The 15,019-nt window shown below is 39.6% G+C and overlaps 1 protein-coding gene across 3 annotated transcripts in view; it reads right to left on the minus strand.

Annotated features, from left to right (window-relative positions):
- Ubd (ubiquitin D) overlaps nt 1-15,019 on the minus strand; it is a 49,121-nt gene continuing 34,102 nt past the window's right edge. The window contains exons 1-2 of one of the 3 annotated variants that reach the window (XM_027388711.2): nt 2,154-2,714; nt 1-845 (exon numbers count right to left, since the gene is read on the minus strand). In XM_027388711.2, the coding sequence (XP_027244512.1) occupies nt 378-845; nt 2,154-2,171 (486 nt within the window). In that variant the 5' untranslated portion in view covers nt 2,172-2,714 and the 3' untranslated portion in view covers nt 1-377. Of the gene's footprint in view, nt 846-2,153; nt 2,715-15,019 lie in introns of those variants that run through there. The other 2 variants (XM_027388712.2, XR_004771565.1) reach the window with 2 other exon arrangements.

Below are 15,019 nucleotides of genomic sequence, written 5' to 3' on the forward strand. Positions count from 1 at the left end.
TGAATTTCTAAATCATTTATTAGACTGTGATCCTATTGGGGCAAAAAAATCATAATACATTACTTCTCTGTAAGTAGACTCAATTTGGTTCAACAATTATTCAAGAATCCACCTGTCCCTGACTCCCCAGTCCTGGAATTAAAAGTGTATACTACCACACCTGACTAATATTTCAGTTTCCGCTCTCAGCAGCAATCCTGCCACTCAATGAAGTATGTCAGAAACAAGGAATCACGGACTTGACAAATGTTTTTAATCCACCCCCTCATCTCCAATTTTTATTTCATTGTCCTTAATTTTTGGAAATCATCAAAGGATGTGATTGGTAAAAGCTAAAAGGGGTGGGCTTTGATCCTCTTATCACCCCATCCACATAGTCAACCCCCAATGCAGTGCCCTGTCAGAAAGAGCAAACTGCCCCTCCTGATGTTGTAGTCAGCCATGGTCTTTCCATCTTCCAACCTCTTTCCATTGCAAGTCACAATCTGAGTCTTGGGGGTCACACCAGTCACACCCTCAATCATCTCTTTCACCTGGGCCACTGAGCTGGATCTTCGAACTGGGAGGAGGTGCCTTTGCCCTTCATTGGTTGACTCCACCAGAAACAAGTGCAGCTCTTCATCGCTGGGCTTCACCACCTTCAGCGTGAGGTGGATGGTTGTTTCCTTGTTAATGCCATAAGATGAGAGTGTTCTCTGGGGCTTGAGGGTCTTGGGGCCTAGCAGAAGGACCTGGTCCTGCACAGAAACCTTGGTTTTGGATCTGATATGTTCATTTATCTTCTTCACTTTGTCATTCTCAGTAGCGTCAAAGGTCATTGATGGCCATTTCTCAGAATGGACAATCTAAGAAAACAAAGGCAAGGAAGTCACCTAGAATGCCTGCCACCCTCTACACCCTACCCCTCACGTTCATTGTTCCATCTGCTTGGCCCTCCAGCTCCTACCCAACAATCTTATCTCTCCCTCTATTGAAACTTTTGTTTAATTGCCATATTATGACACAAATTAAAACATTAGTCTCATTCCTCTTGAGATATGTATATATACATATATATCCAATGTAATCACCAATTTCCTACCTTATTAATTTGCCTCTCCTAAGCCAGATATCAAAAGTAAAGACAATACAGGGCTTCAAAAGATGTATACAGATTCTTAAACAACTCCGAAGCAGATTTCCCAGATGTGGCAGCTTCAGAGGATACTCTCAGCCGTGCTTCATTCACCCTCTATGTCTAATTCAGAATGAACCCTGATTAAGTCATAATCTCCACACCGTTGCTTTCTTATTAACGTTCCCATCAATTTCTGTTAATGCCCAGGTTGTGGTGATGCTGTGCTTAATATTGTTTATATATTTTTTGTATTTTTTGTAACTATTGTTATAAAGCATAATATCCTCATTTAATTAAACCAGGATCCTAATCCTGAAGATAGGAACTATATCTAAGTTTAATTTCATTCGCTGCAGAATTCTGGAAGATGGGGGGAGAATCAGGCCTGCAAACCCTATGGAAACCTTCTCATACTCCATTAAAAAAAAACATCTTCCCAACCTAGATATTTCAGCTGTTCCTTCAGTGGAGGTGTCATCCTGTGTTGGGCACTGCCCTGATTGCAGGTTCTCTTCATGAGGACATAGTCTCACTTAAGGTAACATGTTAGATCACTGATAACTTAAATGAGATTAGGGGAATTTTCCTTTGAAAAGAGAAAAGCTTAAGGATGAGAACTCTGAAAATTATTTCTCTAATTTCACAGCTTGCCCATCCTGGTTGAAGCACAGTGCCCTGCCATTTCTCCCCAGTTTATCTGGCAAAATGGCTTATCTGATAAAATGTTCTTGCCACCAAGCCTCACCACCTGAGCTGATCCCTATGACCTAGGTGGTGGAGGGACAGAACTGACCCCAGCAGATTGTCTTCTGACCCTGCCCCTGCATGTGTGTGTACATACACAACAAATACAATAAGCCAAGTGACCAACCTCTCTCCAGAGTACCTCCTTTCTGTTGTGCAGTTATCAATGTCTGCCTTGCCTCTTAAACTGTGCCCACCCAACCACCTCCCCATCCAGGCACTGTACCCCCCTGAATTGTGGAACTGCATTCCCAAATGCATGGAAATACTTTCCCTTCAGACCCCAACTTACACAGATGCAGGAGGCCATGTCTGTAATGAAAGGCTGAGTGAGAAGAGAGTCCCGGAGTCTGCTTATATGTGAGTATCTGGGTTGGAAATCCCCAAGACCGTTGTGTTGTCCAGTTTAGAAACAACCTTTGTCCTCAAGAATTTCCTTTTGCTTTCTTTGGGGTGGAGTTAGTAATGGACACTCTTTGTACAAACTTCTTCCCTTAGTCTACTCCATCTGTACTCCTAGTTCTGAACATAGTATAGCCCTCCTATGATAAGGGCTTCCAAACCCACCTTATTACTGCCCAGCCATTGGCCTTGACTTTCACTGGCTTGATAATTCATGATACTTGGTAGCCCTCTCCAACTGCTTTTAAGAGCTCCAGACCTCTCTAGAAGCAAGGATACCCAGAGAGGACAGGTAGTATTGGTGCTGACCGACCAGACTATCAGGAACCTTTTCCCAATAACTGGGAAGAATGTATAAGACATTCGTATAAGACACAAGAGAAAATGACCCTGGACTTCAGAGTTATGTTATGGAAATATGCTCCCCTCTTTTAACACAGGTCTATAAAATTAGATAATTGTAGGCCATTCTTAATGTCTCCCCAGCTCAGAAAACCTTGCTTATAAAATGTTTATAAACACACACACACACACACACACACACACACACACACACACACACTTTGGATTCTCGGGTTTTGAACCTCTAATACATTTCCAACCCTGACTCAGGACCTGTAAATCAAACATATTACTTGAGAACAATCCAAAGCCAACAGTTAAATCCTGACTCCCACCTTTCTCCATATGTATACCACAGTTCCTGGATTTCCCCACTGTGATTCTTGGATACCTTCCTCCTCCTTGAGCTCAAAGGCACATGAAGGTGCTACTAGTTCCCTCACTCATGAGATTTGCTTAGATAAGACCAAGAATGTGAGTGAGCTGTGTGTCCTCAGGAAACTTACCCAATTACTCTAATACCAATAATATTCCTAATATTCCAAGCTTGTCACTGGCTTCTCAGGACATTCCATGGAACTAATTTTCAAAATTGTTTATTAAAAGTACTTTAGATATTTTCAAAGAATCCTGTAAAATTCCAAGTTATTATCTTTGTTTTCAGTATTTGCAGTGGCTATGTACAAATACCTTCACCTACTGAAATTTCTCTCACCCTCCTCAGTTCCTCCCCCATCCTCCTCACCTCCCTACCCATCCAACTTTATGGTCTTTCTCTATCTGTGTGTCTCTCAAACACACACACACACACACACACACACACACACACAAAAAAAAAAAAAAAAAAAAAACCCACAAAAATGAAAATCAAAACAAATAAGCAAAAGACCAATGAGACAGAAAATGCCAAAATAAAGCAAAATGAAACAAAAAGCCCACAAAAATACCAATGAGTTAGTCTGTATGTCAACTACTCCTGAATATGAGGCCTACTGTAAAGTATGGTTAATTTACCCAATGAGAGACTCCGTTGGAGAAAACTGATTTTTCCCTTTGCAATGCAGTATCAATTACAAACAGTTTCTTAGTTAGGGGTGGCACCATCCCTCCTTCTCCTACTGGAAGATCTTAAACAATTTCATTTTATTCTAGAAGGTCCCATTCTGAAGAACTTGGATTTACAGAGTACCTGGGTATAGTAAGACAATCTAAAAGCTTACTCAAATATTTTGAAATTCTAATGAAAAGTATATTGAAGCTCTTCTATTATTGATGTATTTGGTGGAGTAATATACTTTTTTAAACACAGGATTCACATGAAGGGAAGAATGCCTTGTAGAATATACTGAGTGCCGCTGGTTCTACTCTTCTCTCAGATCTCTCTCAAACTCCCAATTGTCCTCAAGGATTAAAATCCCAGTTTCTGACCACAACTGTTCAACAGGATCTTGGAATTCAGAAACATCATCAGTCTCCAGCAGAAAAATTCATCTCAGATTGAAGGTGAATGGGAAATAGCCTTGTAGGGGGATAGTGAGAAGGCCTGACAGAAGAGAAAGGCCAAGCTGCCAAGCTTGGTCTGCAAAGAGCTCCTTCACCTTTTAATTCCTTTCCGAAGTCACTACCTTCTTGTATATTTATTCAGAATTGTTTGGGCCAAGACTTGGGCTCTGAAGCCCTCACAACCTAGGCTTGGCCATTCATCCTCCATATGCCAATTAAATAAACAGTAATAGTGAAAAGCAGAGAATGGAGATTTATTCAGAGTGGTCATATTATCTTCTAAGTGTGACCACTTTGAATAAGGGACAAAGAGGTCCAATGACCCTCCAAGTCCATCTTCAACTCCCTGACATGAGGTGTAGGTGTTGAAGAATCTAGGCGAATTCATAACAAGTTGTCTTAACCAAGGTGTGGTCCTTGCCATAATCATTATTTAGGCTCTCATCTGTCCTACATGGTAGCCTGACAAGTTACCAGAACTATGTGAAATCTCCTTCCAGGAGACCAGCTCTCTACTCTGCCATCTGACTGGCATCAGGTTTCAGTCTTTTCCTTCTCCCAGCATGAGATTCCTGAGGAAATTCCAATTTGGGTGTTAGGGAGGCCTATTGCCTCAACAGTTTGACAGCTAAAGAGAGGAACATAAATATCTCTTTAGAACGTTTTTGTTCCTGCCCAAGCGTTTAAATATTCATGTTTCTCTAGGCAGGCAAGAGGGAGAGTAGATGGTAAAATGTTGCTTATAGCTACATACTCTTTTAACTTTATGTCCTTCCTTGTCAGTGACTGTCTGGGTGCCAGCATTTGCATAGTCACAGGTAGCAAGAGCTGCCTTGACCAAGAGCTGCCAGGAGAGTACAGTGCGAGTTTATCATTCTTAGCAATGATTTTTATTAGGAATGATTTTTGTTGTCTGATACTGCAGATCTGCAGGTCCATCTTCATCAACACATTTCCTTTATTTTCTTAAACACATGGAGCTCTGCCTTCCCCAGTCAGTAAGCATACCTTTCCCTCCAACATTACTCACAACACCATGAGTGTGTAAGAGCACAACACAGGCAGCATTGCCTCCAAGAGCCCCTACTCTTTCCCTCTGGTTCTGGGTTATTCTCCCATACTTCCTCCTAAATTCTTTTGAAGCCTTTTTCTGTAGCAATGGGATCACCTATCTGCTTGTCTATCATCCCCAGTGAGTCCTTGAAGACCATGATTGTGTTTTAGAACACTTGCATGCTCAGCTTGTTATCTGGCATAGAAAGATGCTTAATAAATATACAGTGTGTGAATAAATTAATAAACTAATAACAAAAAGTAATATTTAATGAGAATTTATATTTCAGAAACTGCATAAGATTATTAAGCATGACCTAATTTGATGTTTTCATGTTGTGGTGAAGAATTGGTATCTTTAGGGATAAACAAGACCAACCCACTAAAGTACTTAAAACCCATTTAAGTACTAGCTAGTCAGCAAGATTCTAGTGCACATCTTTGCTACGCTAGTCCTTGGCTTCTAGTCATATTATTGTTGCCTCCAAAGGAAGGAAAGAACAGAGAAAACACCCACTGCCGATGGGGGTTTCCAGACTGTGAAGGAGAAGCTATCTGGGGGATTTCCCACCAGAGAGGACTTAGGTTCTGAGAAAGAGTGCCTTTTCAAGTAATATAAACAATAAGTCTGGACTCTGATCCTTTCTCTTTTTCTTCCTGTCCCCATCCTGCTCCACCACTTTCTTATCATCATCTGATTTCAAGGAAAAGAACACAAGTTCAAGAAGACAGCATGAAGAAATATTCATAGATCTCAAACCAAGAAAAGCTATAATACCAACAACAGAGAAAAAGGAGACATATTCTGAAATTCAGAGTGTGTTCACCTAACAGAAATGAAGCTGAATCTAAATGCTATGAGTTACTTGAAGATATTAAAGAGGAAATAAGAGTCTACAAGTCACACTGGCATTTCTTCATCTTATCCTATTCAAATTTAAGCTATTGTGATTAACCAAACATTGTTTTGAAGCAGTTTATTCCTTAAGAGATATAATGTACACTTAACTTTATTATAGGTAATATTATGATTTAAAATATTCTAGGTGAAATTATTACAGAATAATTAGATAATACAGCATTTTGAACCACATATCTGTATAATAAATATAAACATAAAAATATAGAAAAGTAAAAATATCCACTGCCTTGGCACATGTTGCTGATTCTCTTTGATCCCTAAACATAAGGGTACAAGCTAGAAGATACACAGAGGCTGTGTGCAACTCAATGATAGAGCTCTTAATTAACATGCATGATATATAAGTCTTATCCCTTCCCTGAAAAAACAGAAAAAGAAAAAGCTACACAAAGAATTAGGTGGATTCTCTTCAGGAATTTTGTTGTTATTTTTTTAGCTTCTCTGCTAATTTTCTCCACTTTTATGTATTCTTATAAATAGGCAAAAACTCTACCACTACATCCCCAGCCCTAGTCTTGGAAATAATTCTTATTACATTGCCCATTTAAAAATATAGAATAAAAATATAGAAACAAAGCACATGAAAGAAGTAGCTGGTCATGGTTGCACACCTTAATCCCATCACTCCAGAAGTAGTAAGTTAAAGGACATCTGGTTTACATAGTAAGTTACAGGCCAGCCAGGCTACACAGTAGTAAGATCTTGTCTAAAAAAATTAAAAATAAATTTAGGGAAGGATGATTCAGCAATTGAAAGTGTGCACTGCTCTTTCAAAGGACCATATTAGGAGCATAGTGAGGAAATTCTGGACCAAAGCAAGACCAAAAACTGTAGAGGCAAACTCCAAGCTCTGCATCTCCACATCTGATATCAAAACACTCTTCAGATCTCCAATTCCTTTCAGCTTTATTGATTGTAACACACTTCTTTCTCTTGGGCTGATTCCACTCCCTGTTAGCAGCTTTTCTTAGCAGGTATCCCATAGCTCTGGTATCTCTACCATCTTGGGGTCTCCAAGGCAACCCAGGATTCATCTTCACAGCTTCATGAAATGGCCTCGCTTTATTCAGGGACTTTATTTAGGGACACCCCTGACACACGTTTGGCCTTAGCAGCTTTCCTTAGTCACTCCTTGATGACAAAGTCAGAGCCATGTGGCCAAAGCTGACAAGTTCTGCTGCTTGTTGGGGTTAGAACACGCCACCTTGTTTAATTACATCTTCACCAGATTTCTGTTTTCAATGGTTTCCTTCACTGCTTAAGGTTGGCTGTTCTAGAACTTTCTCTATAGACCAGGCTGGCTTTAAACTCAGAGATCTGCCAGCCTTTGCCTTCTGAGAATTGGGATTAAAGTCATGTACCACCATACCTGACTCTACGCCTTTCTTTAATTACTTTTCACAAGTTGGAAACTTAGCTGGGTGGGATCTTGCCCTGAAGTCACCACTCTCTTTATTTCATTTCTTAATCGGTTTAGCTCCTTGAACACAGGACTTAGCTTCATTCCATTTTTTGGTGCTCCTTTTCTCCTCTAATTGTACAATTTGTATTTTTCCTTTCTTAGCTTTCTCCTTTTTTATTATATATCTTCATTAGAGTTACCACTAAAAAACCACACAACAGAGTCTAGACTAGGCTGTTTTGAGATTTCCTCTGCCAATGGAATTAATCCAAAACTTTTTACTTTAGCCTTAGGCAGACTCTTCAGGCAAGGGCAAAAAGTAGTCACATTCTTCACTAAAATATCATGAGAACAATCTCTAGGCAACATGCTAAAATTCTTCTCTGAAAACTCTTAGCCAGCCCCCAACATTTCATTAAATCACACTCAGCACCACTGTTTTCAGAGTTCCTACTAGTATGGCCCATTAAGTAGCACTTTAAGCATGCAATGAATTTTCTAATCCATAGCCCCAAGGTCCATGTTTATTCAAACAAAAGCATGGTCAGGTCTATCACAGAAATAACCTAGTCCCTGGTACCAGCTTCTGTCTTAGTTAGGATTTCTATTGCTGTGAATAGACACATGACTATGGCAACTCTTATAAAGGAAATATTTAATTGGGTGGCTTACAGAGGTTTAGTCCAATTATCATCATGGTGGGTTATGATGGGTGAAGGCAGACATGGTGCTAGAGAAGAGCTGAGAGTTCTACATCTTGATCTATGGGCAACAGGAAGTGAACTGTGTCACTGGGTGTAGCATAGGAAACCTCAAAGCCCACCCCCACAGTGACAAATTCACTCCAACAAAGCTATACCTACTCTAACAAAACCACACCACCCAATAGTGCCACTCCCTTTGGGGGCCATTTTCTTAGCATTGTTTCTTAGTCAGTAGAACCCATTCTTGTAGAACAGATCACAGGTACTTCACAAAAGATATATGGACTTTGCAAAGGAGTTTCAATGTAGAAATGCCCTAAGCTTTATTGTGAACATTGTCACAAGGAAGCCTTTCCCCAAAGTTGTACTATATTTAAATATGTAAAAAAACAAACTGCTTGGAGTCAGATGCCAGAAGTTTGAACTAGCCTGGCTAACTATGTCATGAACTGGGTTTCCTTCCTCTCTCCTGGAGTTCATTTCTCTGCCACAGTGCAGCTTGCAGGGGCTCCCACAATATGCCTTGACAGTAGCCTGTAATGATAAATCTTTATGCCAAGCCACCTGCCACCACATTAGGGCCCCAAGTAACACACAGAGACTTATATTAGATACAATGCTGCTGGCCAATGACTAGGATTTCTTATCTGCTAGCTCAGTCTTAATTATCAACCATAATTATTAATCTATATATTTTATAAGAACTTAAAGAGGATGCCAGCCTTACATTCTGTCTTCCTGGTGGTCACATGGTGACTCCACAAAAAGGAGGAGGAGGAAGAGAAAGACAGTGATTTTCTGCTTGTCCCTGCTTATATTCTAAGTCGGCCTGCTATGTCACTTCCTGCCTGGATCACAAGACTTATCTTTACTACATTTCCCAGAATCCTCCTTGCCTCCTAGTCCCACCTATCTTGCTTTCCTATTGGCCAACAGTACTTTATCAACCAATAAGACAAACATATACACAGAGGGACTTTCCCCATCATCTCCTCTTTTCTGTCTAAGTAAAAAAGAAGGGTTTTTACCATTAACATAGTAAAATATATACCAAAACAGTTATCAAGTAAGAACTATAGTTATAATATTTAGACCATTAACATTTATCAAGATTTAAAGAAAATAGTCTATCTATCTTATCTTGTGAGTCTAAGGTCTTATATGTAACTTATCTTTATAATAACTAAAGAAAACTATAACCATAACTATCTGTCTTCTACTCCATCAAAGACCACAGAAGGATAATATATAAACTCTAGAATTGACAGAGACATCTCACTACCTGGACAGTCACCCAAAGTTCCTCTGTAATGTTGGGGCATCCATCTTCAGCCTATAGGCCACAGTGTGTCTGGCAGACTTCTCCAGGAAGCAGGAGTCCTTCAGGACTGTCTTGTTCTGCAAGTTCATCAGTCACTGTCCTGTGGTCCTGCATGTCCAGTTTATCAAACTGTCCAGTCAAGAGCAGTTTCTTGCCCAAATGGCTAATCTTGCCATGTTAAAGGCAAAATCCATAACGAGTTTCTTCGATGCTCAACTTTTCTGACATAATTGGTGTGCCAGGAGCAGTTGTGTCTCACTGTCATAAAGAGCTCTAAACCATTTAAAATGCTATATATTCTGTAGGTCTTCGAAAGGTTTGAAGAATATCCATCCATCTCAAATTTACCTCTGTATATCTAGAACACCTAACTAACCTAATTATAAGTTTTGACTATCATAGGTGACTAAATAATATGTATTTAATTATGCATTACATCTTAAAAGATCAGTATAAACATAATACCTAAACAAGAGGAGACATATATATATATCACAAAATTGATCTTAAAATTGTATCAATAAATGAAAATCCATACCAATGTAAGTATTCATTTCTATATCCTATGTAGCCAACCACCCTCTAGTTGGACTTAAGACCCATTCAACAAGAGCAAAACCATGCCTGGAACTGGTAACCTAGCCAATTACCCAAGACTAAGGAAATCATGGATCTTGGAGAAGAACCTACAACCATCAGTTTACTAAATCAGACTAATTCCTAACTACATTCTAAATATTTGTTCTTATATCCACAGATAAGTGCAGTCCTCATCCCTTATAAAGGAAACTTCTCTTTGCAACAGACAGAGACAATTACAGAAAATCATAACCAATCAACCTGCAGAGTTGTGGGGCCCTGTCCCAATGGATACATCTACAAAACAACTCCTACAGCTAAGGCTAAGGGAACACTGCAGAAGAAAGATAAGAAAGGTTGTAAGAGCCAGAGGATCAGGGAGTTTGCTGTGAGATTGTGTCTCAGAGTAATATCAGAAGTTATGCCCATAAAATTTAATCATCGTGACTACCTAAGCATGAGCTGATAAAGGGCAACAATAGACATGACAAAATACACAGAGAAAAAACCAGGCCTCTTACACAAAGAACTACAAGCAGCCTAGGAATGCTGAGAACGGAAGAAATAATCCTCCTCAGGGTAGGACACACCAAGTAGTTATCAAATACCAAATTGTTGGCCCCAAAAACTTACATACAAGTAACATTATATGGACTGAGAAGGCTATATTTAGAAATACATATGTATACACATGTACATAAAGGATGGTAACAACAATTAATAAAATAAATGAGGCCATGAATCTGAAAAGAGCAAGGAGAGGTATATGAGATGGTTTGGAGAGAGGAAATGGGAAGGAGAAACAATGAAATGTATATTATAGTCTCAAAAAAAAAGAAATAATAAAAAAGAAAAAAGATAGTAACTCTTCTTTAAAAAACTAAAAAGCACTATCCACTATGATATTATCATGCTTTAAAGTTTACATGTTTATTACATATATTGTTTGTGATATCAACGTTTGTTATAAAAATAAATTTAAATGTTTTATGTACATATCTTCTAACCCAGAAATTCCATGTTAATTCATAATGTATGAAATGAGAGATACTTGTGTGGTATTATTTGCAATAAAAATGAAGGCAAAGCATATCAAGATAACTAAAGTAATGAGTATATAGAGAGGAATTGACTGAAAAAAATCAAGTTTAAAGGGAATCAATTATGGGCTTAACTAATTCTATTTTGCCTTGTTAGCTTCCTTTCCTCCTGAGTCACTTTCTCCTGGTAAGAACTGGGATTCCAGGAAGGACAGGACTGACTGATAAGTATCTTTATGGCAAGAAATTGAAACTATGCTTATGCTGCAGCAAGCCTTGTAAACAGCTCCAGGATGACATCATGCTCTCAGTGAGGGTGACAGCTGTGATATCAAAGCAGCACCCTAAGCAACAGTCACCAACCTGTGAGAGCTAGACAAGTTCTGAACCCACTGAAGAATCAGGGCTGAGACTACAAGCAACGGACCCCTGACTGACCAAGCTCACTTCTGTTATCACTATCCCAGTGCCCAGCTTTGCTTCCCTTCATCTATAAAATCTCAAAGTTTCTGTCAGCATCATTTGTTCTTCCCAGATCTCCTCTCTCTGCCCTTCACCATTGCTTGTTTCTTTGATTGGCAACTTGGGAGGGGGGTTACAACTAGCTTATTAGAACCCTCAGAAATGGGCCTTTGGCCCTAAATCTCTCTAGTAACAAATGTTCCTTACTTAGAAACAGAAAAAGAAAGTATGTATGTATGCTAAATACATGTGCATGTAATACCTCGAAGGGATGATAATGCTTCTGAGTTGCCTGAGGTGTGAGACTGGAAGACTTACCATATGCTCTATACTGTTGTTGGAGTTTTGGCGTTCTTTCAGCATGAGCATTCTTTACTTAAATTAGATGGATAGATGGGTTGAAGAAAGATAGAGGAATAGAGGGAAAGATGAAGAGAAAGTGGAGAGAGAAAGGCAGAGGAAGAAGTAGAAAAAGCAGGAGAGGAGAAAAGGCAAGGAGTGGAGGAGAGGGGATACTGGGGAGGGGAGGGAAAGAGAAGTGATTTAGCTCTTCCATGTTGCCACTGTCTCAGAACAGGACTGGCTATAAGCTCTCCACCAATAGGAACTACCTTCAGTATTAATCACTAGTTGCCAGGCTAATGGCCATGTGTCCTAGTACTGTTCTATTGCTGTGAAGACCAGGGGAACTTACAGAAGAAAACATTTAGTTGGGGCTTGCTTAGAGAATTAGTCTATTATCATCAGGGTGTTGAGCAGACAGGCAAGGTGCTCTCAGAGCTGAACAGGAGAGAGAGAGAGAGAGAGAGAGAGAGAGAGAGAGAGAGAGAGAGAGAGAGAGAGAGAGAGAGAGAGAGAGATTGGCCCTGTGTGGGCTTTTTAAATCTCAAAACCTACCCCCATTGACACAGTTCTTCCAACAAGGCCATACCTACTCCAACAAGGTCATATCTAATCCCTCTGAAACAGTTCACTAGCTGAGGACCAAGCATTCCAACATATGAGCATATGAAGGCCATTCTCATTCAAACCACTGCATCATGAAAAGTAACTAGCTAAACCCAAAAAAGAAAAATAGTAAAAACTGGGCGGTGGTGGTACACCCCTTTAATCCTAGAACTCAGGAGGCAGAGGCAAGTAGAGCTCTGAGCTCATAGCCACTCCGGTCTACAGAGTAAGTTTCAGAACAGCAAGGCCACACAGAGAAACCCTGTATGGAAAGAAAGAAAGAAAGAAAGAAAGAAAGAAAGAAAGAAAGAAAGAAAGAAAGAGAGAGAGAGAGAGAAAGGGAAAAGTCACTACCTATATATGTTAGTTTTTGTGATACCATGCCTTCCCTACCTCACAATAAATATGTTCCACTAAAATTTTTTTGAGGATTTTGACAAGGTCTCACTATGTAGCTGGAGCTGGCCTTGAACTCCATAGGGCTTGACCTGGGTCCTTCCATTATGCCCAGGAAACTAATATTTTACATACCAAAAGAAGAGTTGATAATCAATCATGTAACATTATATGAAAACAAAAGCTAAAATTGGAAGAAACTCAGCTTTTTGACCAGTTATGAGTCTCAACAGTCACACTTTACAACTGCCTGCTGCCAAAAGAAGTTGGTACCAGCACTATTCTATGGGCATAAACATAATTATAGAAAGGGTAATAAAATGGCTACATCATGACCATTTAGCAAACCAATAGCAGCTACTTCTTCAACAGGGCCTATCATGTCCTCAGCCACAGGCTTTTGAGGTTTATTGTATCAGATATGAATTCCCTCCTGTGGGAGGGAATTACTTCCATAATAGACCTCCTGCCACTATTGCACAAATGGGAACATCTTGCCTGGCAGGTTGGTAATGTAGCATGCAGGATCCACAGCTAAGTAAAACTGTTGATAGCAATTCTCCCTCAGTAGTCTTCATGGAGTCCCCAGTCCTATAAGGGCTAGCTAGCAAGGAGGAAGCTTCCAACTCAGGTTCAGCTCAATTTCTCTATGGTTTGTAACCAGAACATGTTGTATCCTTATCAATACAATCTCACCTTGTAGTTTTAGTTGAAAAACAAACAAACAGGAATAGCAATTGCTTGTATTGCTGTATTGCTTGGAGGGCCCCAGAGCCTTCCTAGCCAACACCTACCTCATAGGGAGGGCGTCCACTTGCCGCTGAGATTTTCATTTAGTAACTTTATAGCTTTAAAAGCAAGAAAAATACTGGATTTTGTGTGTTGGTTTTGGATCCTGTTGCTTTTCTGAACATGCATATCAGATTTGCTTTCTGGTGGAGTGGTCTTTTAAGTACAGGATCATATTATATAGGAATAGGGTTAATTTTACTTCTTACTTTTCTATTTGTATCTTTTATCACTTTTCCTTATTTTATTGCTGTATCTAAGACTTCAAATATCATATTGCCTAAGAGTAGGAAGAGTGAGTACCTTTGTCTCATTTTTTATTTTAGAGGAAATGCTTTGAGTCCCCTACACACATTTAATATAATATTTGCTCTGCTTATCATATATAACCTCTGTTTATGTTGAAGTATGTTCTTTTCATTCCTAGTTTCTCTGTGGCTTTTACCATGAATGGTTACTGTGCTTAGTCAAAAGTCTTTTCTCTGTATAATGAGATGAACATGTGGTTTCTACCCTAGAATCTATTTATGTGTTGTTAGGGTTCCTCTTGAGGGTATAGTCACAGAGTCAGCAAGCTGTCAACCTTAGAAAGCCTAGGCAAGGTTAGATAGTTATAAGACTTGATTGAGGGTTACAAGATGTTCAATGCACATGTTGCTTGTTGTTAATAGCCTCAGTTCCTCTCAAAAAGTATCTCTCTATCCAATACTAGAATGATTTCTCTTAGGTGAAAATCAAAAGGAAAAACAAGGAGGATTCACAGTTCTACTCAACTTGGTCTTGGGTGACACACATCCCATTGGTCAATATTTATCTTCTTTTGGGTTTCTATTATTGCAATGAAAAAGCGATATGGCGATAAAGCAAGTTGGGGAGGAAAGGGTTTATTTGGTTTACACTTCATCATTGCTGTTCATTACTGAAGGAAGTTAGGACAGGAACTCAAACAGGACAGGATCCTGGAGGCAGAAGCTGACACAGAGGCCATGGAGGGGAGCTGATTACTGGCTTGCTTCCCATGGCTTGCTCAGCCCACCTTCTTATAGAACCCAAGACCAGAAACTTGGGTGACACCACCCACCATGGGGTAGACCCTCCCCCATTGATCACTAAATGAGAAAATGCCTTGCAGCTGGATCCCAGGGAGGCATTTCCTCAGCTGAGGCTCCTTCCTCTGATGACTCCATAGTTTTTGTCAAGTTGACACACAAAACCAGCCAGTACAACTGACCTCTTGTCAACTTGAGACACAATTCACTATTAAGTCATATCCCTTCCTTTCTTATTCATCCTCA

Source organism: Cricetulus griseus, assembly GCF_003668045.3.
Source record: "Cricetulus griseus strain 17A/GY chromosome 1 unlocalized genomic scaffold, alternate assembly CriGri-PICRH-1.0 chr1_0, whole genome shotgun sequence".
Classification (NCBI taxonomy): Eukaryota; Metazoa; Chordata; class Mammalia; order Rodentia; family Cricetidae; genus Cricetulus; species Cricetulus griseus.